The sequence below is a fragment of the Macrotis lagotis genome, chromosome 3, assembly GCF_037893015.1.
Source record: "Macrotis lagotis isolate mMagLag1 chromosome 3, bilby.v1.9.chrom.fasta, whole genome shotgun sequence".
Lineage (NCBI taxonomy): Eukaryota > Metazoa > Chordata > Mammalia > Peramelemorphia > Peramelidae > Macrotis > Macrotis lagotis.
The window spans coordinates 246386757-246414281 of record NC_133660.1 but is presented as its reverse complement, the minus strand read 5'-3'; the positions used below and the strand labels follow the sequence as shown (position 1 = coordinate 246414281).

The 27525-nt window shown below is 35.6% G+C and overlaps 1 protein-coding gene across 1 annotated transcript; it reads right to left on the bottom strand.

Annotated features, from left to right (window-relative positions):
- Positions 1 to 2244: 2244 nt before the first annotated feature.
- Positions 2245 to 20597, bottom strand: LOC141518391 (V-type proton ATPase subunit C 1-like). Its single transcript, XM_074230374.1, has 3 exons — positions 19025 to 20597; positions 4634 to 4674; positions 2245 to 2326 (listed from the first exon to the last, which is right to left on the bottom strand). Exons 1-3 carry the CDS (start codon positions 20091 to 20093, stop codon positions 2252 to 2254), a joined length of 1185 nt encoding a protein of 394 aa, XP_074086475.1. The 5' UTR covers positions 20094 to 20597; the 3' UTR covers positions 2245 to 2251.
- Between the last annotated feature and the right edge of the window lie 6928 nt (positions 20598 to 27525).

Sequence of the window (27525 nt, the reverse complement as noted above, 5' to 3'; positions counted from 1 at the left end):
ATGTTTTGCTTCTGATTGTTGCCTTATTATCAGCCCTTTTCCCTTGTCCCTTTTCCTTTCCCTTTTTACTTTTCTTTTTCATTTTAACTTTTATTTTTATTTTTGCCCTCCCTTTTTTCAGTCTTTTCTTCCACTTTCTTTCCCCTTCCCTTTCTATTTCCCTGTAGGGTAGGATAAATTGTTAAACCCATTTGGTAATGTATGTTATTTCCTCACTGGGTCATATTTGCTGACAATTAGATTTACTCACTGCTCTCACCCTCCTTTCCCTCTACTTTAAAAGTCTTTGTGTCTTTTCAAGTGGTATTATTCATCCTCCAATGTTTCACCTTCTCCTTGTACAATCCTTCTTTTCATGTGTTGATTTTGTCTTGTACCCATAATCTCTTTCAAGGTTGATTGATTGATTTACCTAGTCACTTCATACCTATACCTTCTGTCCCAGAACAGTCCATCAACTGTCCCATTAGAAATACAAAACTCAAGAACCACAAATATCATCAAATTATAATCTATTTATACTACACTTTCTTTCAAAGTACCCTACATAGAAATACAATTCTCTTAAGCTGAAGTATCATGCAAATCAAAATCACTCAAGAGCTAAAAGCATGATCATATCACAGTCAATTTATAGCAACACGCTTCTATGAATAGGTTCCTTTCAATTGTCTGAAGAGAAATATGGTTCTCAAGAATTAACTAACAATTTCTTCCCCACTTTGATTTACCTTTCTATACATATCTTGAGTCTAATATTTGCAGATCAAGTTTTCTTCTCAGTTCTGGTCTTTTTATCTGATAAGTTTCATTGAAAAGTCACCTTTTCCTTTGAAAGAATATGCTGAATTTTTCAGGATTGTTGATTTTGGTTGTAATTCAAGCTCCTTTGCCCTTTGGAATATCATATTCCAAACCCTCCAGTCCCTTAAAGTTGAAGCTAATATGTCTTACATAACCTTAACTAAGGTTCACTGTTATTTAAACTTTAAACTTCATTCTTTATGGCTGCTAGCAGTATTTTCTCCTTTAGCTAGAATTCTGGAATTTAACAACAATATTCCTCGGAGTTTATTTTGGGAATCTTTTTCTAGGAAGTGATTGGATTTTTTCAAGGACTATTTTACCTTCTTATTCTAGGATATTAGGACAATTTTCTATGATAGTATCTTGCATGGTATTGCTCATAGATTTTCCTGATTGACCGATACTTAGTAAATTATCTCTCCTAAATCTATTTTCTAGTAGGTCAGTTATTTTTCCTAAGAGGTACTTTATATATGTGTGTGTGTGTATATATATATATATATATATATATATATATATATATAATATTTTTTCAACCTTTTGATTTTGTTGGATGGAATTTTAGTATCTCATAGAGTCATTCATTTTCATTTGTCCAATTTGGGTTTTTAAGGTTTTAATTTTCTTTGGTTAGTGTTTTTGTCTGCTTCTCCAATTGGATAATTTTATTTTCCAGCTGGTCAATTTTACTTTTAAAGTTGTTTTCTCCATTTAAGTTTTCATAATTTTCCTGCATGACCCATTTATTTTCTCCATTTTTCTTCTCTTTGTTGTTTTTAAAATCACTTTTGAGCTCTTCTATGATGTCTCTTTGGAACTGAGATCAGTTCATGAAGCTTTTATTGAGTTCACATATAGACATTCTGTCACTGTGTGCCTCTTCTCAGATGATGTTGTTTTATCAGCTATCAGAACAATAGCTGTGGAGGACTAGGGATTTGGGGTGGGGGTGGGGGCTATAGTTCCAAGTTGTTGCTTGTCTGTTTGTTTTTTGCTGGAGGGCCAGGGTTCTGGTCCCTGGCTCCCTGCTCTGGTGTTTCTGGTTTTCTTGGTTTGCAACCTGAGCTAGGGTAGCCCAAGGCAGTACCAGCTTCCCAGGGCTTGAAACCTTGCTCTCTGAACTGGCTTTGGCACCCTCACTGCTGGCAGAGCTATGCCAGAGGCTTCCCAGCCCTCCTGTTTACACTAAACTAAACTCCCCCTTCTACCTGACAGACCTCTTCCTGAAGTTTTGCCTGGAGAGTTCGTTTTTTTCTTTGTGATGGGTTCTGTCTCTTAGGATCTGCTCAGAGGCTTCATTCAATGTTATTTTGGGAAAAGTTCCTGGTGTTTCCTAGCTTCCTGCCACCCTCTTGCCTCTGTCCAAGAAGACCACTCCTACTTAACTCTTAAGGAGATTTGAATTTAAGTATAAGGAATTAGCACCTCTTTCAGATCTTGAATTTTATGTGCATTTATTTGACAGGAGTAAATACCGAAAGGCAGGTGATGACTCTGGTGGTTGTGTCCTGTTCTTTTCCTATTGTTAAGAATAAAGAAAACAAAGAACACAGGCTTTGCATTCAGGAGGACCTGAGTTCAAATCCAGCCTGAGACACTTAATAATTAACTAGCTGTATGACCTTGAGCAAGTCACTTAACCCCATTGCCTTAAATAAATAAAATTTTGAAAAGAACTGTATATATAGATGTGTCATACCTTACATTCATTAAAAGAAAGCAGCATCTAGGAGTAGTTTTCCATTGCATAGGAATCAGAGCTAGGTTGACTGCCATTGCCTAAGGCTATGGAAATGAGCATTTGGGCCACAGGTGAAAGGAATGGAGTTAGAAGAGAAAGGTATCAGCTTTTTGAGAATATTGCAGAACTTGGAATTACCCCCTAGAAAATCACTATGTCTGGAGTAGAATACTATTCATATTGTTGCTAATGGGCTCTTATCATTTAATAGAGTCAAGTATTTTAGTAGCACTGTTGCTTGGTGGTCAAATAGCATTAAACGAGCATTAAACTCTATAACTTGCTTTGCTGTTGCTATTGGAGGCAAGGAGACAAAAAAATGAGAATTTGAAAATAAATGGGACAGCAAACATTCTGCCCAGCTGGTTTCTAATGGGAGAAACTTGACTTTTTTCCTTTTCTCTGGACAATCAGAGTCCAGGATTCAAATCAAGATGTGGAGTTTCAGTCAGATAGTAGGGATCCTGGAGCAAAGGAAACTCCATGAAGTCCCAGAAAGCATGGAAGCCTTGGGGTTAAATGGTCTCTTACAAATGACTTTTGTTCTATTGTCCAAAATTTTTAAAGAAAGAAAATACCTTGGAGAGTTGATGCTAAGAAAGCAGATATATAAATAAGACTTCATTCTCTGCCATTGATTCATCAAGTATCTTTAGGGTAGGGTTTAGCTGTTAAAAGATACGGATGTCAACTCCTTCCCTCTAAATTTACCTTGCACTTTGACACCTCCTTTTTTTTCAGTATTCCTTTCATCGCCATCTGGAACAATCTCCCTGATAGCTAAATGGTTCCCTTCCTCCTTCCTCCTTCCTCCTTTCCCTCTACCCCTCTGCTACACTTCCCAATCATAGTGTCTTTAGGTTTTTTAGGATACTTTCTGTAAAATGAACTGGAGAAGGAAATGACACAGTCACAGCTGAAGCAACTCGCCAACAACAATGTGGATCAACTTAAGACCCTATTTTTAAAATCCCTTCTTTGTTTTGTTTCTTTTTACTGGACTCACATGGCATTCCATATATTTTGTTTATTGTTTGCTTTTCAAACAGATTAAATCTTTATCAATTCATTCAGTAAACATGCACTGAGTACCAACTAATGCTTTAATAGCAAAAGACTACAAGCATAACAAGTAATATACTACAGCATTGCTAACAGGATTTTTATATATATTGTCTTATAGTCAACAGAAGTCAGTGTGGAGCAGTAGATAGATTGAGCAGTATCCTTGAAGCCAAGGAGATCTGGGTTCAAGTCTTGCCCTGGTCACATAGAGACTGGGTGATCCAGGGCAAATCACCTAACATGTCGGTGCCCAGATATTCTCTAAGACTCTAAATTGCAAGCAAAGCAATTGCTTTGGACTTTACCATATGAATGCAATCATAAGTCTGTTGCTAATTCTTACCAATTCTAGAAAAGCAAGGGATATATTGCCATCCTCATTTTACTAATAATACAATACAAGCACAAACAAAGTTGTCTTAGGGAGATATGAGTGACTTTCTCCAAGATCATACAGAAAGTAAATGGGAAATTCCAAACCTGAATCTAGTCTTTCTAATTCCTACAGTACTTTTACTTATTTGTACATCATTTGTATACCTCTGTGCAATCTACACACATCTATGCATTGATATATATATAAATTTATATACTAATATAAATGTATCTACATCTATATGAATATATACATACATATCTTTCTATCTATTAAGAGCGTGAAGGGTTTTTTTTTTTTCTCTGAAGGACTACTGAAATGCAATGGAATAGCGAGTGCTTCAACAAGATGGAAGCAAATTTCAGGATAAGGAAACATCCAAAATCATCCCCTCAAACAATATGGGGGGTGGCACAGTGTATAGAGCAGTGGCCCTAGAGTCAGGATGACCTGAGTTTAAATCCAACCTCATACACTTAAATACTTACTTGATTGTGTGTCCTTGTGCTAGTCACAACCCCATTGCCTTGCAAAGACAAAAACATCCAAAAACAAAAACAAAAAACAGTATAGGGTATCTCATACACCTAGCTACAATGATGGAGAATAAGTTCTGTTGAATATCAGGCATGGTCCACACTTACCTTAGAGCTCAGTGATAATATTTTCTGTGTCCTTGTTTCCCCTGAAATACAATGCATAGACTAATATCAACAGCTATTGAGCCTTCTGAGAATTAGTTAAACATTTTTAGAAACTTCCAGAGTAATAGACCAAGTTTAACTCCTTTCCTTTGAAAAATGAAGACACTAAGTCAGAAAGGGATGAAGTCATTTGTGTATGGTCACACAGTAAGTCAAGGGAAGAGCTAGAATTAGAACCCAAGTCTTTGCCTCTCCCTCCACCCCAACCACAAATCTGACTTCTTTCTACTGTACTATCTTCTATATTCAATGACAGACATTATAGACTATAGTGAATTAGATAAGTAGAGTCCAATTACTGGAATATGCCTACTTCTGTAGGCTTATAAAATGACAATGTGTCTTTTCTTAATTTTCAGTATCCTTATCTCTCTACTGTCCCATTTTAGTTTTCCCTTATCCCCTGAGTAAAAATAAAAGGTTACATTAATTTTTCATTTTTGTTTGCCTGCCTCTTTTCTCCATCCTCCCTTACTTTCAGCATTCTGACTTTCCCTCTCTCTTCTCTGTTCCATTTTCTCCTTTCCACTCTCATATTTCTGACTTGCTTCCTCTATCCTTTTTCTATTTTTTCTCTTTCCTGTCTCTTTTCTTTTTTTGATTCACTTTTCTCTTGTGTTGCCTAGCCTTGTTCTTTCTTCACTTGACCTTTTTCTTCCTTCCCTTCCCTTCCCTCCCTATCTCCCTCTCCTGTTACCCAGAATGTTAAGGTGGGGATAGATAATGGACTACACAATGAATTACAATTGCTAGTGTTCAAATTGCTTATCTATCTATCATGGATGGAAGAAGTATTGCTCTGTATAAGAAATAAGCTTTTCTAGTTCAAGAGGATGGGATAACTTCAACCTTTTTGGTCATGTGAATTGTGGCCAAAATCCATGGAACCTGATTGTGTTTCAAGAACCTGACATGTAGTTCAAAAAAAAAAAGCTTATCTGTTTCTCAAGTAGAATTCACTACAGGATTTCTGTAGATCTGGTCCATCAGAGTAGGACACAGTACAATGGTCAGTATCTTGGGAGGGATGTGACTGAGTACTATAAACAGAGGGACTGTAAATAACCCAATGGGAACTTCTCTACATGCTTCCTAATTTGGGAAAGTAACATATAGGAGAGGACAAACAAAGATAGATAATAGAGGAAACAGTGCATAAAACAAAAGCCAGATGCTCATTCTTTTCCTACCAGAAAAATCAGAGAATGACAATATCCTCTTTGTTGACCCTCTAAGATTCTGACATTTTTTTTAGTTGAAAGTGATTAAAATTCCTTTTCACAAGATTTATTCTCTTATTTTTTTTCAGCTTGAGAGAAGAAATCAACCAATGTAGTCCTATTTGGCAAGATAGTATAATATACTGGCTCAGAAATGAGTAATGAGTACCAGATCAAGAAATTAAAAAAAAAAACAAAAGCAAATACTTTCCCATACTCACTGGAATCATCATAAATTGGAACAAAAAAGTAAAACATTGGAGGCAAATGGGGGGGGGGGAATGGATGCTGTACTTTTTAATTTTTTTTCTGGTTGAGCTGGTCATAAATATCAACAAAAGTTCTGCTATGCTTTCCTGCACTCCCTGGTGCAATTTGTTTAGCTCTTCAAAGTATTAGAGAGTCATATATTTTACTCTCACTGCTAGAAGCCAATTTGCAAGAAAGAAAGTAATATAAAAATGGCTATTTACTCTTTTACAAGTGGTATAATCCATTATCACTCTCCACTGATGTCATTAGGAAGATAACAGATCAATAATCAGTTCTCATTCCCTTACATGGTAAACCATCTACTTCTGTCCTTGCAAAACCTCACATGACTAGGATGCCACCTTGACTGCTGTGGGTACAACAGGTTGTTTTCATAAATCCACAACCATGACAATAGGAAACATATTCTTTAACTACCCTCTTTTTGAAAATTAAATGGTTAAGAGGTAAAATTTTTCTGCATAGAGGGGAAAACCCAAATTGTAAAGCCATATAAATATGTAATGTGAGAAAATAGTTTTGTGTAATTTTTCAAACCAATACTCTACCCAACATGTCATATCCTGGGTTGGAGTGACTTTCCAAACAAGCATTGCCTGCACATGGAGAACCAACTCAGTCTGGACTATTCACCCTGCTTCCACAACTTTACAGAGCCAAAATTACAAAATATGGGGGATAGAGAAAGTCAGCCATTTTTAGCACATTTAGGTTGGGTGGGCAGGACAGTCTATTAGAATGGATGATAAGCCTATTTTTCAGTGAACCAGAGTTAATTCATTGAATTTCAGACAATATTTTGCATCCTTTTTTTTTTTTTGGTTCTAACCTCTAAGAGTGTACCCAAATGTCCTTAAAATGAAAGGGCTATCTTCCTAACAATGACTGAATTTTTCAGAGGGTTTTTTTTTTTAAAAACATAGTGATGCATGGAACAACAGACTCTTTGACCCAAAGGGCCATCCAAGAAGAATCTTTCTGAACTAAATAGAGAGAAAAACAGTTTGAGAGAAAAGTTTTTCTTTAAATTATAATTTTAGCAGAGAGAACAAAACAAGGACTTAGAAAGGTAATAATGCAGGTACAGATTCAATTACAATATAAAAATCAATATAATATAGAATCAAAGTAGGATTAATTTTATTTTTAGTTTTAGTATTTGCAAGGCAATGGGGTTAAGTGGCTTGGCCCAGTCCACACAGCTAGGGCATTATTAAGTGTCTGATCCCAGATTTGAACTCAGGTACTCCTGACTCCAGGGCTTGTGCTCTATCCACTGCACCCCCTAGCCACCCACTTTTATGTTCTTCAGAGGATACTTTTCATATATGGGTTGGCTAGATAGTCCCCAAGGGTACTTTAATTTAAAAATTCTATGATGTCTTAAAATACAAGGTAGTTAAAGAGGGGGAAGGAAATGTTAATTAAGAAGGGAGTTAATGCAGAAGACATTTCATCTTGAGTTTTGAAGGAAAGTTCTTTTTTTTTTAAAAAAAGGAATTATGGGCATCATGAAAGCTCATTTGTATGCATAAATCCATCATTATTTCACTTCATAATAACTTGTTTCCAAAAGAGCATCAGTCACCGCAGCATATGAATGCAACTGGTAAAGACTTCTATTACTGACTAGAAAAAGGTTGTGGTATTTCCCTGGGTGAGGGTCACTGAGAATGAAGGATGGATTTGGGAAGGAATTGTTGCTTTTTTTCCATTTTCTAGTGGAATGTAATCTTGAAAACAGGAATTTCTTTTTTATTTTTGACTTATTACTTTCAATAGCTTTCATAATGGTTTAATCATACTGGGCAATTTTTAAAAATTCCTCAAATTAAATTGATTTGGATCTCCATCAATGCCATAGAATATTAAGGCTTAGAAGACAGTATAATAAATAATAAAATAGTTTACCATTACATTTATAAATGTTTAACATGGCACTTTTCTTACATTAACCCTATGTAATAGATAATCAATATGTCTGTCTTCTCAATGAAGAAACTGGGGCTTAGAGAGTTTAATGATTTGCTTTAGTTTATATAGCTAGTAAGCCTCAGAACCAGGATTTGATACTCTTTACTCCAAATCCAGGATCTTTCTACTATACCAAAAAGTCTATGAAAAAAGGAAGAAAATTTTACAATTTACATTTATTTCAAATGTCAAATGTCAATGCAATAAAAATCTGAACACTTCCTTGAAGTTTGAGGTATTAGCAGAACCTATATTTTTTACTGAAAGGTAATATTAACAATAATAGCTACCATTTATGTGCCACTTAAAGATTTGCAAAGTGTTTTTGATAGTTCATTTGATTCTCACAATGACCCTGTGACTTGCTATTAGTTTTTCTTTAAAGATAAGGAAACTGAGACTGACCAATGTCAACTCTATTCCTTATTTTCTTATTCAGGAGGTGAGGAAACAAGTTGGGGGCGGGGAGTGAGTTAGAGAAAAGATGAGTAAGCTCAGAATAAGAAAAGAAGAAAACCCAAATAAAAGGTAAAAGAGCAATCAAGATTGATGACTATGGTAAGAGAGACTGCCATCAACATCATGAAAATATTGATTAACTTTGGCTTAAAATGAAAGAGATATCTTCTTAACAATGACTGAATGTTTCAGTGAGATTTCTTTTTGATAAATGTGGTGATGCATGGAACAACAGCCTCTTCAACCCAAGTGACCATCCAAGAAGAATCTTTCTGAACTAAACAGAGAGAAAAGCAGTTTAAGAGAAAACAGTTTTTCTTTAAATTATAATTTTGACAGAGGACAACTCAAGGACTGAGAAGGGTAACAAGGCAGGTAAAAATTCAGTTACAATATAAAAATCAATACAATATAGATCACTGATGGAAAATAAGAGGTACAATTAAAAATGCTGTGAAAGTCATGGAGGACTATAAAACCAATGAAGAAACAGGTTGTGCTTTGAGAAATTCAGCAGGTTTGAACATAAGTGTTTTATCACTTCAATTTTTAATTGTGTAATAATTTCTCAAGGTACTTTAAAAGACAAAAGGAACTGGAGATATGTGAAGATAACACAGATAATTTATCTCCAAACAGAAAGTTCCAAATAGAGAATGAATGAAGCAGTGGTTTATTTTTTTTTTTTATAAAGTCTCTCTCTTCCATAGAATCTTAAGTTTTGGTAAATTTGCCATCATCTCTAGGAATGTCCAACTCAGGAACATTTTTGTTCATTAAAATTTTGAGAGGAGTTGATCCATCTCAATAACGTTGCTATTACTGGATACAGTGAGCCCCTGCTCACTTCACTCAGCATCAGTTCATGCAAAACTTTCCAGACTTTTCTAAAATCATAGTGACATCAACTCTAGGATGAGCTCAGAAAAGTGCCATATCCTAATTAATGCTATTTAGATGAGCTAAAGGGGGGTTGGAAGTCTTAAAGGCAAAATGATATTTTTGAACAAATGGCTAAATCATGATTGTGATTGCCATAGGAAGTAATAGATAAATACTAAGAAGTGGGATCAATCAATTATTCAACAAACATTTATTGTGACACTCATGAGCAGAATCAACTTGATATCCTGAAGTAAAGAAAACTTCTCTTGAAGCCAGGAAAATTTTGACTCTGATATATACATTGTTTTATTCCTTTTTCCTCTTCATTTTATTTTACTTATTTTTTCAATTACATGCAAAGGTAGTTTTCAACATTCATCCATTTGCCAGTTTATGAGTTGTATTTTTCCTTCACCCTCCCTTCCCTCCCCTCTCCCCATAGTAGAGAACAGTATGGTAAAAGTTGTGCAGGTATAATCATGTTTAACCTATTTTCATATTGGTCATTTTGTGAAAGAGGAATTAGAACTAATCAGGAAAAATCATGAGAAAGAGAAGACATTAAAAAATTGAAAAGTAAACATAGCATGTTTTTCTTTCCATACTGATTCCATAGTTTTATTTTTTTCCTAGATGCAAATGTCATTTTCCATAATAGGTCCCTCAAGGACATTTTTTGATCATTGAACTATTGAGAGGATTGTGTCCATTAGAGGTGATCTATCTCATAATATTGCTATTAATGTAAACAGTGTTCTCCTACTCCCCTTGCTCAGCATCAGTACATGCAAGTCTTTCCAGGCTTTTCTAAAGTCCAGCCACTCATGTTTTCATATAGAACAATGGCACTCCAGAACATACGTATGCCATAACTTGTTCAGCCATTCCCCAATTGATGGGTATCCACTCAATTTCCAATTCTTTGCCACAATAAAAAGATTTGCAATACATATTTTATACTTGTGAGTCTTTTCCCTTTTTATGATCTCTATGTGATATAGACCTAATAGTAATATTACTGGATCAAAGAATATTCATAATTTTATTGCCCTTTGAGCATAGCTTCAAATTGTTCTCCAGAATATTTGAATCAGTTCACAACTCTAGCAACAAAGTATTAATATTCCAGTTTTTCCTTATCCTCTCCAACATTGATCATTTTCCTTTGTGCCATCTTAGCCATCATAGTTGTTTTAATTTGCATTCTATTTTGCATTTGCATAATGTTTAGGAGCATTTTAAGTTATTTTTATAGATATCTTTAATTTCTTCATCTGGAAATTGCTTACTCATATCCTTTGACCAAATAACAAAATGAACAGAAATCATATGATTATCTCAGTAGATGCTGAAAAAGACTCTGACAAAATATTCCTATTAAAATCACTAGAGAATATAAAGAATAAATTGAATTTTACTTAAAATGATAAGTGGTGTCAATCTAAAACCATTAGCAAATATTATATGTAATGAGGTTAAACTGGCAGCATTTCCTAATAAGATTATGTATGCAACAAGGATGCCCATTACCATTACTATTATTCAGTATTTTATTAGAAATGTTGGGGCAGCTAGTTGGCACAGTGGATAGAACACCAGCCATGGAATCAGGAGTACCTGGGTTCAAATCTGGCCTAAGACACTTAATAATTACCTAGCTGTGTGGCCTTGGCAAGTCACGTAAGTCCATTTGCCTTGCAAAAACCTAAAAAAATAAAAGTTAGCTTTAGCAACATTTCAGTAATAAGACCTTTATCAGAAACACTAAACTTGGCTGCATTGGTTTTGTTTGGGAAATTAAATTATTTTTTAAATTTAATGCAGTCAAAATCATCTATTTTGTAACTTAGGATATTCTCTATCTCTTATTTGGTCAGGAATTTCTCCCCTCTCCTTAGATCCCAGATAAACTATTTCTTATTGTCCTAATTAGCCCATGATGACATCCTTTATATCTAAATCCTGTATCTATTTCAACCTTATCTTGGTATAGATTGTGAGTTATTGGTCTATGCCTAATTTTTGACATATGAATTTTGTGACTGTTTTCTAGTTCTGTAATGGTTTGATATGGCAATGAATAAGTAATTCAATTTAGGTAGAGGTGTAATATTTTTCATGTTAGCTCAGCCTAACCATGAGGAATTGACATTTTTTTAAGATTTTAAAAAGACAATGAGGTTAAGTGACTTGCCCAAGGCCACACATCTAGGTAATTATTAAGTGTCTGAGGTCAGATTTGAACTCAGGTACTCCTGACTCCAGGGCCGGTGCTCTATCTATTGCTCCACCTATAGCCACTCCCCTGAAATTGACATTTTTTGAAATTGCTTATATTTGACCTTTTTTTTTTGTAAAAAGTGTTTTGTAATTGTATTCACATAGTTTCTGAGTCTCTCTTAGCAGGTAGATTTCCAAGGATTTTATGACATCCTCGTGTACTTTAAAAGAAATTTCTCTATCTCTTGCTCTTTGGTTGGTCATATATAGAAAAAAATGATTTATATGATTTTATTTTATATTCTACACTTTTGCTAAAGTTGCTAATTGTGCCAAGTAGTTTTTAGTTGATTTATGAGGTCCCCAATTATACCATCACATCATAGACAAAGAGTGAGAGCTTTATTTCCTGATTGCCAATTCTAATTCCTTCAATTTCTTGTTCTTCTATTATTGCTAAAGCAAAAAATAATTTACCCAAACAAAACCAATGCAGCCAAGATTAGTGTTTCTGATAAAGGACTTATTACTAAAATGTTGTGAAAGTCAACATTTCTAATAAAATACTGAATAATAGGGATGGTAATGGGCATCCTTGTTGCATACATAATCTTATTGGAAATGCTGCCACTTTTTCCCCATTATATATAATATGGGGGGTGATTATAATTAAAAGATTACTTTATCTTTTTGTTCTATATTAGGGCAGTTTGGCATGATAATTTCTTACCTGATATTGTCTAGGCTCTTATCCTGATTGCGACTTTCAAGTAGACCAATAATTCTTAAATTATCTCTTCTGGATCTATTTTCCAGATTAGTTGCTTTTCCTAAGAGGTAGTTAACATCTTCTACTTTTTCTGCTTTTGATTTTGTTTGATGGAATCTTGGTCTCTGAAAGAGTCATCAGTTTTCATTTGTCCAATTCTACTTTTAAGAGTTTTGTTTTCTTAAGCTAGTTTCAGTGCTTTCTTTCCAGTTGGTTAATTTTACTTTTTAATGAATTTCATTCCTTTTTCAGCTGGTCAATTCTATTTTTAATGTTATGTTCTTTTTTTCCAATTGGTCATTTTTACTTTTTTTTTTTAGATTTTTGCAAGTCAAATGGGGTTAAGTGGCTTGCCCAAGGCCACACAGCTAGGTAATTATTAAGTGTCTGAGACCGGATTTGAACCCAGGTACTCCTGACTCCAAGCCCAGTGCTTTATCCTCACCTCTCCAGTTGCTTTTCCCACATGTTTGGCAGGTAATTATTGCAGGAGGCAATTTTCTATGACTGGATTCTTTCAGAGAAAGTGCCCACATGCATTGGTAGAAGGAAATGTTTTCACTTGGGAGTTCCCTATATTAGTGAAATCAAAAATACAGCTTCTATTTCTCTTTCATATATGCTAGGTAGGATCCTATAAATTAAGGATTTATTGATATACAACAGAAGTAGTTCACAAGAAAGATTTTAAATGCTAGGTGTTCTCATCCAAGGAAGCCACCTAGCTACCCCCATTTTTACTTTTAAAGGAAATATTCCTTTTCTGTTCAATCAAATTTATTTTTAACAGGAGTTGATTTCTCTAATTTTCATAATTTCCTGTATGACTCTCATTTATTTCCTTTCTCAATTTTTCTTCCTTTTCAGTTCTTCCAAGATGTCCTTTTGGATTTGAGATTAGTTTATAAACCCCTTTCTCACTTCATATGTAAGCATTTTGTCACTACTTTCCTATTATGATAGTATTTTTATTGTCTTTGTCAGAATAATACCTATCTATGGTTAGTGCTCTTTTGGTTGTTGTTTTTTTTTTTGTTTTGTTCATTTTTATAGTTGAACTTACTCCTGCAGAATGGGAGGGGGTATAATCCTAGACTTTTTGTTTTAGAGTCCAGAGTTCTGGTCCTTGGCTTAATGCTTGCCTATGGTGTTGCCTAGGTTGCCTATGGTATTTTAAGTGCTCTTGGTTTGTACCCTCTTTTAGGATTGCCTGATCCAGTTCTGGCTGTTACTGAGTTGAAACTTTGAGTTCCAAGCTGGGTTAGGACCCTCCCTGCTGGCTCACTATACCACTGACTTACTGAATGGGTACTGAGCTACGCTATGGCTAAGAGCCTCCCTGGCTTTCCAGCTGTCCCTGCTATGCTGGGATAAAGTTACCTTTTACCCATTTGAGACTTATCTTTTCTAGCATTCCTCCATCATATCTTGAGTTGAGAACTTGTTTCACTGCATTTTTTGTGCTTTCTGTCACTTTAGGGACTGTTCAGAGGCTTCATTTAATGTTTTCTAGTGATGCGCTCTGGGAGCTTCCTAGCTTCATGCCACCATCTTTGCTCTTCTTCACCTCTCCAGTTGCTTTTCCCACATATTTGGCAGGTAATTATTGCAGGAGGCAATTTTCTATGACTGGATTCTTTCAGAAAAAGTGCCCATATGCATTGGTAGAAGGGGATGTTTTCACTTGGGAGTTCCCTTTATTAGTGAAATCAAAAATACAGCTTCTATCCCTCTTTCATATATGCTAGGTAGGATCCTATAAATTAACTAAGGATATATTGATATACAAAGAAGTAGTTCACAAGAAAGATTTTAAATGCTAGGTGTTCTAATCCAAGGAAGCCTTCATGTAATATAGAACAGATGGTTAATCCTAGAACCAGGAAAATCTTAATTCAAGTCCTGATTCTGACAGTTACTGCTTCCCTTATCCTAAAATCACTCAATATATCTCAATACCCTAGCAAATGTAAAAAAAAATTACATTAGTATCTTAAGTTTTTTCTTCTCCATTATTTCCCAATATATTCCCTATTAATCCTATGCCAAACCTCATTCCATATAACCAAGAATGAAAAATAAAAGAGAACAAAAGCTTTGGTGAATCTAAGCAAAATAATAATTGAATAAAATAATATATACAGTAGTACAAGCCAGTAATTCCCAACCTCATCAAAGAAGGGAGGAAGATGCATTTTTGTATCCTTTCTTCAGGCCCAGGAACATTTCTGAGACAATAAGTTACAGCAAAGTTGTTTTCCTGTATCAGTGGAAGGTGTTCCATAACCAGAACTTCTCTATACTGATTAAAACACAGTTTTAGGATTAAGATTCAAACCTGCCTTTGGTGTCACATCAGAACATTAATAATGGTAAGGTGAGCTTTTGAACACCCTGTTTAAGAAGGAAATTGTGCCACAAACTGGAAATTGAAAATAAGGGATTTCTTTTCAGTAGTTTCTCTCCCATTCTCACTGTGAACCCCAAATGCTACAAGGAAGTACTTCAGTTATATTAGTACTTATCAGTTGCATAAATTTCAGATATTAGAACAATTAGAACTCTTTGTAAACCTCTATGTATATCAAATGTTATGGAAAATAAAGGCATAATGTAAAAGGTTTGCCAACTGTAAGATTATTTGCCATTTTGGTGTAACTACTCAAAGTAAATTTAAGGAGTATCTTAAAGACTTCACCAGTAGCATAACCCCATTTTTTTTATACAAGAAAATGATTCCTGAAGGGTCAGTAGAGGTCAGAAAGAGACGAAGTCCACTAGGCAATCAGAACTGCTAAGAAGTGGAGTGGGCAAAGGACAACCTTAAGTCAATATTACATAAAACTGAAGCATGTATAATTTCCCCTTGTCTTTTAAAAACCATAGTCAATGCAATAGCACATGTTCCTCCTTTTGTTTGGAACATGGCTCTATTGCTCATTGTTAACAAATAACACATTTTAACAATGTAGGAAGAAATCCTAGATTTCTATTGATTTTCAGAAACATGCTTTCTTGTGTTTAGACTGAAAGTAGAAGATTCTGTTCACCTTTATAGTAGCCATTTAATAAGCCAATAAAATAAAGGATTGGATAAGGGTAAAGATGGGTGAATAATCAGATAAGGGCAGCTAATTAAAGTGAACAGAAGAAATAAGGTAAAAGGGAGAATGTTGAGTCCATAACACAGAGGTCTTTCTGAACTAATTCAGGAATAGGAAGAATTTTAAACTTTGAAAGACTTAAAAATTACCATATTTCCCAGTGAATAAGATGTACCCTTTTAAGAAAATTTGGGGAATAAAAACTGGGAATAGCTTATACTGTGGTTGTAAATTTGTTTTTTAACTTACATTTCCCACTTTGTCTCACTTTGTGTCTTTGCACTAATTGTTTTGTATTTTTATTGGTATATTATGTTATGTTTTGCCACGTTCTTCCCAGAAATGCCACAGAAAAGATTTTCATCCAGTGCTAAATTCAAATTCAAAGGGATATGGTTTTCCAAAGTCAATGGTAATGATGCTGCTGAACATCAGTTTGGGCCTCCTCCAACTAAGACAATCCAAGATTGGCTACAAGAATACCATGGCCAATCACCATTCCTGGGAATTGGTGAGGAGCTATGTTAAATGATACCAAAATGATGCATTTGGTATATAAGCAAATGGGATATGAGGTATTTGAGTTGTATTAATGTACTTTTGTTTCCTAAACAATGGTGATTTAGAATGTTTTTTTTACGTGATTTTTGAAAACTTTACTTTTCTCTTTTGAAAACTTCTCCTATCCTACTTGGTTCTACATATATTTGAGGAATAAGGCCCTTTTCAGAAAAATGGAAGGAATTCCCTCTCCTGCCTGATTTTCTTTTAATTTTGTTTGCATTGGCTTTATTTCTGTAAAATCTTTTAAATTTCCTAAAATCAAATTATCCATTTTGCTCCAAGTGATCTCTCGATCTCTCTCTCTCTCTCTCTCTCTCTCTCTCTCTCTCTCTCTCTCTCTCTCTCTCTCTCTCTCTCTCATTGGACCATAAATTCTATATAACCTTATCTATATATCTGAAAGATGCTTCCCTGCCCTTTTTTACCTTATCTTGGTAAATAGTGGGAGATGTTGTTCTGTGCCTAGTTTCTGTCTAATGACTTTCTGATTTTCTCAAAATTTGTGAAATGATGAGATCTTGGCTCTTTAGGATTATTGAATAATAGGCTATTTGGTCATTTACTGCTTTGAATTTAAAAACTAGTCTATTCCATTTATCTAACACTATTTCTCAATCAATACCACATAGTTTTGATGGTTATAGCTTTGTAATATAGTTTGAAATCTGATGTTGCTAAACCATTTTCATTCACATTTTTTTATTGATTCCCTTGATACTAGTGACCTTGACTTCCTCCAGATGAATTTTAGTAATTTTTGTGGCTCTATAAATTAAATCTTTGATAGTTGTTATGGGGACTGAATGAGCAAATTAATTTAGACAGAGTTGTTATTTTTATTATGTTCATTCAGCATACCCAATATTTTTCCATTGTTCAGATCTGTCATTGTGTGAAAAGTTTCATAATTGTTTTCATATAGTCTCTAGCTTAGACTTGGCAGGTATTGTCTGCTGTTGTTTTAAGTGGAATTTCTCTTTCCATCTTTTCCTATTTGAAAGGTCCCTTGTTGATAATACAAGGAAATGATGATGAGTTATATGGGTTTTATTTTATCTTCTGCAGCTTTTCTAAAATTGTTAATTGTTTCAACAGAGTTTTTAAATGATTCTCCAGGGTTCTCTAAGAATGCTTTTATATCATCTGCAAAGAGTGATAGTTTTATTTTTTGTTGCCTATTCTTATTCATTTTCTTTTTCTAGTCCTATTACTCTTGCTAACATTTCTAAAAAAGAACAATAAATAATAGTGGTGATAATGGACCTCTTTCTTCACCCCTGATCTTATTGAGAAGGCATCTGATTTATATTCCTTAGAAATAATGCTTGTTTATAGGTTAAATAGAAACTATTTATTTTAAGGAAAACTCCATTTAGCTATAAACTTTCTAGTGTTTTTAATAGGAAAGTATATTGAATTTTGCCAAAAGGATGTTTCAGTCATATGATTTTTATTGCTTGTCATTGATATGATCAATTTTGCTAACAGTTTTCCTAATTTTGAATTAATATTCCTTTCTTTGTACAAATCCCATCTACTCATGGTATAGGTTCTTTGTTATTGCTGTAATCTCCTTGATAGTATATTTAAAATTTTGTTTCAGTTTTCACTAGGAAAATTGGTCTGATTATCTTTTCCTTATTTTTGTTCTTCTTGGTTCAAATAGCAAAACCATATTTATTTTATAGAAGGAATTTGAAACGATTGTTTTACTCTCTCTCTCTAAATGTGTTTAGAGATATACATTTCCCTTAAATATTGCTTGAATATCCATACGTGATTATTATCTTTAATGAAAATTTTTTTATGAATTTTTCTTTTTTCTACTAATTTAATTTCCAATTGATTTTTAACCTAGGCTTCCAAGACCATTATTAAATGTAATTTGTTTTGCATTATGGTCTGGAAAGGATGTATTTAATCTTTCTGTTTTTCTACATTTGCTTGTGAACTTTATATGCTAATAGAAAGTAATTTTTATTTTTTTTATTTGTGTTAGATTTTTATTTATAGTTAGAACTAATTCTCATTCATTTAAGGATCCCAAAAGTTTGGTGGTCAGCTATAAATATCCATTAGGTATTATGAGGTAATTTTGGCATAGTAAAATAATCTATGGAAAGCAAACGTATTAAATAGAAGGCAGATTACCACTTGCAATATATAATAAAGACTCTAATGTGCATGGAAAATTTACCTTTCAGATATATATATATATATATATATATATATATCTGAAATGTTAGATTATATGGAAAAGAGAGAGAGAGAGAGAGAGAGAGAGAGAGAGAGAGAGAGAGAGATCACATGTAGCAAAATGGATAATTTTGATTTCAGGAAATTTAAAACTATTGAAGTTCCAATGGTTCAATAAAGTCAATACAGCCATAACTAGTAAAAACTATAAAGTGATGTTAGTTCCTGACTCTCTGACTTAAATTTCAGAGAAGTTACATCCACCACAACATACCTAATTTTATTCTCATCTGCAGGTATTAATAATGTTCATGCTATATTATTAATGAAGAAAACTTTTTAAAACATATGCACTTGTTTATAAATAAACTAATTTTTAGTACACATTTACAGATCTGATCAATGAAAAGTAATAGTATATTCTTTTTAAATTGGAAAGACATGGATCACTCTGGGAAAATTCACCTAAAGAAAGGGAATAAGAATAAGTATTGTGTTAATAGAGAGTTAAAAGTCTAGGAATACTTCAATATTGTTCCAGTTTATATACTTCAACACTGGGATAGAATTGTCAATATTGAGGACCATTTTTACTTTAATTACAATAGTTGGCAATCAATCTTGTAGTATACATAAGGATAATATTCTTGTTCACTGAACTTTATACCTGGAATATCTGTAGGAAGAGTAACAGAAGATGTGGAACTACCGTCCAGGTGTCTGTACATATTAAACAACACCTCTCTCAGTTTCTTCATGGTTTTGTTGTTTGGCTGAAGTAGCATTGCCTGGAAGTTCACTGGCAATCCATATCTTAAAACAGATTCAACAAAAGTTCTTAATGCTTTCACATGAATCCATGCTACAAAAGCTTCACTGAAATTCACTCTCAGCCACCGAATTAGTGGTCCAAACTGCTTCCTCTTGTCAGTGGAGATTCGGGCCAACTCCTCTTTCTCTGCTTTTATCTGCTTTTCATCATACTGAAAATCACGGACAATATACTTCTTTTCTCTGGCTTTCTTTATAAAGTCGTCCATTGTCTTTTTAAACAAGGTGACATTGCACAGGTAATTGTCTTGGTCCTCTGATATGATGTTGCTAGACCTTGGGACCACCATCTCACTCAGTGTTTCATATTGCTTAACCCAGTCATTGTGGATTACCTTTGGAATGACCACCAATAATGTGATTAGATATTCTGAATCAATGACAAAATCCTCTTTCTTTACAATTCCTACTAGACTTCTAGTTAATAAATTTCCTGTATTCTTTTTCTCCAAAGCATGAAGATTTGATTTCAGGTCATTATAGGAAGATTTTCGAGCCCTTAATTCATTGCTAATTTGTCCGCTTACCTTGGCAATCATTTCACTAATATTTTTCATGGACTCTGAGATTGGATATTTGGCCATATTCCATTGGAACTTTGTTACATAGGTAACAAAGTCAACTCCATCAGCCAATAAGTTTTCTCCGACTTTAGATTCAGTGTCCTCTAGTACATCAGCCATGCATCGAGCCATTTCCCTAACAAGTATCTCCAAAAATAAGTCCTGTTTTTCCAATTCGTCTGATAATCCAACCAAAACATCCAGTGTGCCAAGCTTTAATTCAGGAATGTTGAATTTTGTATTAGTAGAGAGATTACTTTTGGTGGTTGCTGCCTGTAGTTTCTCCCAAGTTTGCTGACAGGTTTTATCCCCAGGAGCTGATATAAGCCAGAATTCAGTCATGCTTAATCAAAGGATTTTTCCAAAAATAAGATAGATGCAGAGATGCTGACAAGAAAGACAAAAAGAAAGAAAGAAAAGAGGAGATGGAGCCAGGGAAAATGGAGGACTAAGCAAAATCACTTCTCCATCTCAAGTCATCTAAGCCCCCTGCACCTGGACGGGGAAATGACCCTCCTGCAGAGGAAACTGGGCTTGCATCAAGAGAGGGGCAGAACTCTGGAAGAACCAGGTGGAGGGGAAGGGAGGGAAAAAAAAGGTTGGGGAGGGGGATAGGGGGCGGGCAAAGAGAAAGTCAGCCCAGCTGGATGGGGAGTGGTCACCCGCCTCTCAGTCAGCCGGCACTTCTTCCTCCCAGAGGACCATTGTGATCCTCACTTTTCTCCTCCCTTCACGTCTTGCCCCCCACCCATCCCCAGGGCCGGCCTAAGTGTGGCAGAGCCTGGTACTGTCCTGAGGCCCCCCTCGGAGTTCACCCAGGCCTCGGCTCCTCCGTCAGCGTGTCGGATGGTGCCATGGACACCAGAGAACAAAGGTACACTCCCTTGCCCTTCTCATCCAGTTCCCCACACAGGGCTGTCATTTCTGACTTTTCTTAGATTGTATTCATCTCCCTCACTTCTCATTTATTTTATCATTAGCTTCATCCGGTCCTGAGTGGGGAAAAGTCAAGGTACCAGGTACAAGCTGGTACTGTAGCTTTGCTATTCCCTCCTGTAACTTGTCGAACTTTTCCCATTGAGAATCTGGACTGTTTTTCCAGTTCACATTTATGTTTAGTTTTGATTTTTAATTCATTGTCTGTTTCAGTAAAATATAGTTTTCCTGATTTTTCTCTTTTAATTAGCTCGGTGGTAGCTTTTGCTTTGTCTGAGCCAGACTGCACCACCAACCGCTTATTCAAGTCTGCAGATATCTGTTGTATTTTGTGTGTTTCTTGTCATTAATTTCTGGTTTCTAATTCATTCTGGTATCAATTTTATGGCTGAATCCATCTTATTCACAGTTAAAATGGCTAACTTTCCTTCCATCCTATTTTATTATCTGCCCTCTCTTTTTATCCTGCCCCTCCTCAAAAGTCTGTTGTTTGATTACTGTCTCTGTTAATCTGCCCTCTCTTTATCCTTTTCCTTTTTTTTACTTCCATATTGGGTAAGATAGATTTCTGTATCCAAAGGGGGGGAAAGAGACTCACACACTTCAATTCCTCATTAAATTCCTCACCAGTGCAGGTGAGAGTAAGGTTTCAGCATTAATTGCTTCCTTCCCTCCCTCCATTGTTCACTTCTATTGTAAAAGTTCTTCCTTACATGCCTCTTTTATGTGAAATATTTTCTATTCTTTCCTTCATTTCCTTCTCCCATTGTTCCCCTCCATTTTTGACCTCATCCCAACTTAATCAGCTAACAGTCTTGTCTTTTGTCTATATAGATTCATTCTAACTACTCTAGCAATGATAACGTATTTATTAGTTATATATGTTATATGTAATTGTATATAATCTATCTATATATAATTTTCTCATGAATCAATGTAAATAACTTAGCCTTATTTAGTCCCTTATGATGTTTTTATATTTACCTTTTTAATGCTTCCCTTGAGTCTTATATTTGAAAGTCAGATTTATTAATTCATTCATTTCATTCATATATTTATAAGGGAGTCCTTGAAAGTCCTCTAATTCATTAAATATCGATTTTTTCCCTTTGAAGGATTATAGAGTAGGTTTGTCTTAGTTATAATCATAGCTCCTTTCCCTTCTAGAACATCATATTCCAAGCCCTCTCCTTTTTTTACTGTTGGATATTAAATCTTGTGTGATCCTCATTGTGGTTCCATGGCATTGCTCCTCCCCTCCTTCTGTCTCCTTTCTCCCCTCCCCTTTCTCTCCATTTTCCTTTAGATTTTTCTACCCTATTAAGTATGTATGTTGTTTCCTCTCTGAGCCAATTCTAATGAGAATGAAGACTCCCTCATGCCCCATCACCACCCCCCTTCCATATCGTTGCAAAAGCTTTTCCTTGACTGTTTTACATGAAATATCTTAGCCTAGTACATTTCCCTTTTCACCCATTGACTCTATCTTTATATAGTAACCTAATATTCATCTCCCTCCTGTGCCTTATCTATATAAGCTCCTTCTAACAGTTATAATAAATGAGAAGGTTCATATGAGTATTATCACTATCATCTTCCCATGCAAAAATATATACTGTTCATCATCATTAAGTCCCTCATAATTTACCCTTCTCTTCCACCCTCTCTATGCTTCACCTGAGTCCTGTACTTGAATATCAAACTTTCTGTTCAGCTCTGCTATTTTTAGCAGGAACATTTGAAAATTCCCTGTTTCACTGAAAGTCCATTGTTTACCCTGGTAGAGGATGTTCAGTTTTTCCTGGGTAGTGGACTCTCAGTTGCATTCCAAGCCTTGTGCCTTCCAGAATATTATATTCCAATCCCTATGAGTCTTTATGTTGATACTGCTAAGTCCTGTATGATCCTGACTATAGATCCACAATAGTTGAATTGTTTCCTTCTGACTGTTTGTAATATTTTCTCTTTGACTTGGGAATTGTAGACCCTGTCTATAATATTCATGGTGGTTATTTTTTTGGATCTGTTTCTGGAGGAGACCAGTAGATTCTCTCAATTTCTATTTAGCCCTCTGTTTCTAGGATATCAGAGCACTTTTCACCATAAAAAATTATTTAAAAATGTAGTCAAGGCTTTTTTCCTGATCATGACTTTCAGGTAGCTCAATTATTTTTAAATTGTCTCTTCTGGATCTGTTTTCCATGTCAGTTGTTTTTCCAATGAGATATTTCATGTTTTCTTCTAGTTTTTCATTCTTTTGGTATTGTTTTATTGGCTTCTTTTAGCTCCATTCTACATTCGAAGGATTTGTTTTCTTCAGAGAGCTTTATTATCTCCTTCTCCTTCTGCTCAATTATGCTTTTGGAAGTATTCTCTTTGATAACTTTTTTGGACTGCTTTTTCCATTGATCCTAAACTGGTTTTTAATATATTGTTTTCTTCAGATTTTTTTGGATCTCCTTGACTAAGCTGCTGACTTTGTTTCCATGATTTTCCTGTATCATTTTCATTTCTCTTTCCAATTTTTCTTCTACCTCCTTTACTTGATTGTCAAAATATTTTTTGAACTCTGCCATAGCCTGAGCCCAATTCCTATTTTTCTTGGTGGTTTTGGATACAGAAGCTTGTACTTTGTCATCTTCTGAGTGTGTATTTTGATCCTTCATGGAACCAAAGTATTTGTCTATGATCAGGTTCCTTTTTTCTGTTTACTCATTTCCCTAGTCTGTACCCTGGTTTTGAGGTGCTTTCCAAGCTTTTGAGTATTATTGGGGCACTCCTGCAAGGACCTCAAGTTCCTTCAAGGTCTTATAAGAGGCTCAGACCACTCTCCTGGCCTGTGTTTGGTCTATGGATGATCACAAGTACAACCCTCTGCCCTGGAGCTGTAAGGAGGGTCCCTGCTCTACTATGGTGGTATGGGGACCCAGACTATGACCAGGGTCTGAATAGGGACAAAACTCAAGAGTCCTGTCTAGGAACAGAGGAGAGATCTCCACCCACCCACCCACCTTCTGTGGACTGAGAACTCTGTAAACAGCTGTAAGGGGGCTCCCTGCTGGGTGGCTACATGGGCCTGTTTCCATTTCTTGGGATATGGTCTGTCCTGAGGGCCATACTGGCTCCCACTTGGCTCTGGCAGAGGATTCCTCACCGATCTTCCAAGTTGTGCTGGGTTGACAGGTCATGAAACTCCTTCTGCTGCCAGGAGCCAGCACTCCCAGGAACCCAGGTACCCCACGGCCTGTTCTCCGAAGGCTGGAGTTACTTCACTCCAGCAAGATGATCCTGGCTGCACTGCCACCCCCTCCAACCCCATGGAACACAGCCTTCCCATGATCTTCCAGGGCTAGAGAATTGGATCTCACTCAAAAATTTAGAGTCAGAATTTTAAAGTTTTTGAAATATTTTGGAGAGAGTTCCTGGGAAAGCCTGTCCTCCTGTGGCCATTTTGGCTCCACCCCTTTCATATCTAGTCCAATAAATCTTAAATTATTTTTCCTCAATCTACTTTGTATGTCACATTGTTTTTCCAGTGAGATATTTCACAGTTTTTTTTTTTTCATTTTTTTTGGTCATTTTAAACTTTGTTTTATTGTTTCTTGGAGTTTTGTTTTTGATTTCATTTTTTGCAAGTCAATGGGGTTAAGAAGTCACACAGCCAAGTAATAAGTGTCTGAGGCCAGAATTGAACTTATGTTCTCCTGACTCCAGAACCAGCAATCTATCCACTGCACCAACCAGTTGCCCCCATTTTATCATTTATCTAGTATCTCTTGGAGAGTAGGTTCAAATTTCCTAATTCTGATTTTTAATGAATTATTTTCTTCCGTGAGCTTTTATACCTGTTTTTTTCCCATCTGGTCAATTCTGTTTTTTTTTTTAATTCTTTTCTTCAGTGGACACTGAAGTTGGGCTCCACTCTCTTGGTGGGGATGAGGGTGGTTGTCTCAGTCATTAAGCTTTTTCATGCTGCCGTTTTCACAGCTAATTCTAGGGGTTTGAAAGTTGTTAGTAATTACACGGTTTTGTGACCTGAGAGGAGATGTAGTCTTGTCCCTACCCAGGAATGATAGTGGATTCCTCTCTCCAAATGATGTTGCTCCTCAGAGCACTTCAGTCCCCCACCTGTTTTTACCCTGGAACTGTAGAGGAGGCAGAAATGGTAGTAGCCAGAAGTGGAGGTAGCAAACAGCATCTCTCTTGGAACTTAGAGCTAGCACAGGGATAGCCTGTAATCTCTTTCTTAAACAGATGCCCAATCCTTTTACTTTATCTGGGCTCAGAGTTCCTAAAGCTGCTGCTGCTACTGTCCCTATTTACAAAGTCCATAGTTGTTATTACCACTACATATACTCTGGGTCAACCTTTCCCCTGGATCATACATCTCTCCTCCTGACCTCCCTCCCTTGATTTTTTTGTTAGCTTTGACCCTCAAGAATTTGATAATAATTATTGAAGATTTTTGGAGGGGAATTTTGGGGGAGCTCTACTGTAGTACTTCCTGTACCCTGCCCCCTTGGCGCTCAAGTGTCCTTGAAATTTTATATTATCTCTTGATAGAAGTGAAAGGAATAAGAGACAATTGAGGAACTCAGTTATATATTATTTCTTTGTTCATTCTAAACTCTTGGTCATTTCTATTTACGTTATTCTTTTGCCTCTATTCCCTTCCTTTCCCCATATCTTTTTATTTGGGGGGGGTAGGCAGTGGGTTAAATGATCACATAACCAGTAATTGTCAGAGGTCAAATTTGAACTTAAATCCTCCAGAATCCAGCACTGGTGCTGTATCCACTGTGCCATTTATCTGCCCCTCCCCTTACTCCTTTCTCCCTTCTTCATCTAATTCAAGGGTCTAATTAATACCAATGTTATTGTTCAGTTTATTTTTTAAGTTGTGCCTGATTTTTTGTGATCTCAATTGGACTTTTCTTGGCAAATATGTTAGAATAGTTCATCATTTCTTTTTTCTAACTCATTTTACAAATGAGGAACCTGAGAAAAACAAGGTGAAGTTATTTGCCCAGGGTCACACAGCGAAAAAGTATCTGAGGACAGATTTGTGAATTCAGGGAAATGAGTCTTCCTGACTCTAAGACCATTGTATCACGTAGCTGCCCCTAATTAACAGGAACTTAGAAAAGCCCGTCTACTTTAGGACCACAGATTACAGTTCTATATTGAGGCACAGTAATCTAAATATACATGTCACCGTGAGTATAGAGTTATGAGAGTTATGAAGCCATTGGAAGTCCATTCCCACTGAAAAAAAAAAAAAACCTTATTAATCAACCAACCAAAAACCACTTACCATTATATTAGACCCATTGAATGTATCTATATTTCCAGTCCCAAAAATGTCTACTGAATGAGGGTCCTTTTTTCTCCACAACCAGTCAGTGAAATAGGAAATGAAGAGATAGCATGTTGCCCACTATAGGTGTTCATCTTTTTTCAGGTCTGGAACTTTTTGAAGGGAACAATCATTTTGTCACTTAAATATACCATAGATTTATAGATTTATGATATATAACACCCAAATAGTATACAACTAAATAGGCACCATTTGAACATGGATCTTCCTGATTCTGAGGCCAGGCTCTGTCTATCCAACAAGATACTGCTTCTTTTCACCAACACAGGCAGTTTTTTTTTAGGTTTTTGCAAGACAATGGGGATAAGTGGCTTGCCCAAGGCCACACAGCTAGGTAATTATTAAGTGTCTGAGGCTGGATTAAAGAATTACTGGTTGAAATGTACCTCAAAGTCAGTATCAAGCCCAGCAGTTAAGATACAAGGAATTTGGATGACTTGCCCAAAGCCAAACAAACACCAAGCAACAAAGTCAGGATTTGAACTCTGATCCTTTCATTCAGCCATTTATTTTATTATGTCAACTGCCTTTCCAGGACCTTTAAACTGTGCATTTTTAGATTGTAAAGTTTCAGTGCAAAATGATCAACATAATTTCTTTGCTTTATTTTTCTGATTTTTTTTTTCCTTTTACTAAGGTTTTAGTTATATACTAGTTAGGTGTTTGCTAAGTAATTGCCAGCCATCTCTACTTTTGTCTTGACAATGAACTCTGATGACTTTGCATAGTTCTGTCCCACTCAAATCCAAATCATTCACAAGCCAAGAAGTTATTCTCATAATATCATTGGTCCTCTTAGAGAACAAAGGATAAATACTAGCAATTTAGTTCTTCCCCTTTGCCCCTGCCCCAATTCCCTCCCCTGTGAGGGAGATTATAAGAATATTGTCTGGAGAAGAGAACTTTTGTAATTTTTTTTTACTGCAAAGATGTCATTATAAATGGAGTTCAATAGTAGACATTTTTAATGTGTGTTATTTAGAACTGCCTGTGATGATGGGGCTGTTAGGTGGCACAGTGGATAGAGCACCAGCCCTGGAGTCAGGAGGACCTGAGTTCAAATGTGACTTCAGACATTTAATAATTACCTAGCTGTGTGGCGGTGGGCAAGCCACTTAACCCCATTGCCTTGCAAAAACCTAAAAAAAAAAAAACTGCCTGCGATGGTGATAAGAAGCAGTATCTTGTTGGATAGATAGAGGCTGGCCTCAGAATCAGGAAGACCCATGTTCAATGGTGCCTATTAGACATATTAGCTGGGTGGCCATGAAAAAAAATCACCAATTCTTAGTGTTCTGAGCAATTTTTTAAAATGATAATTAAAACAAATTTTCACTCTGCATGAATTTCTCCATGAAGGAAAACCCTATCCTATTGAAATCATGGGTCCAAGTAAAAAAAGAAAAGAAAAGAAAATCCAAAAAAATGGTAGTGATATATCCACTGTTGAGGGATATGCTC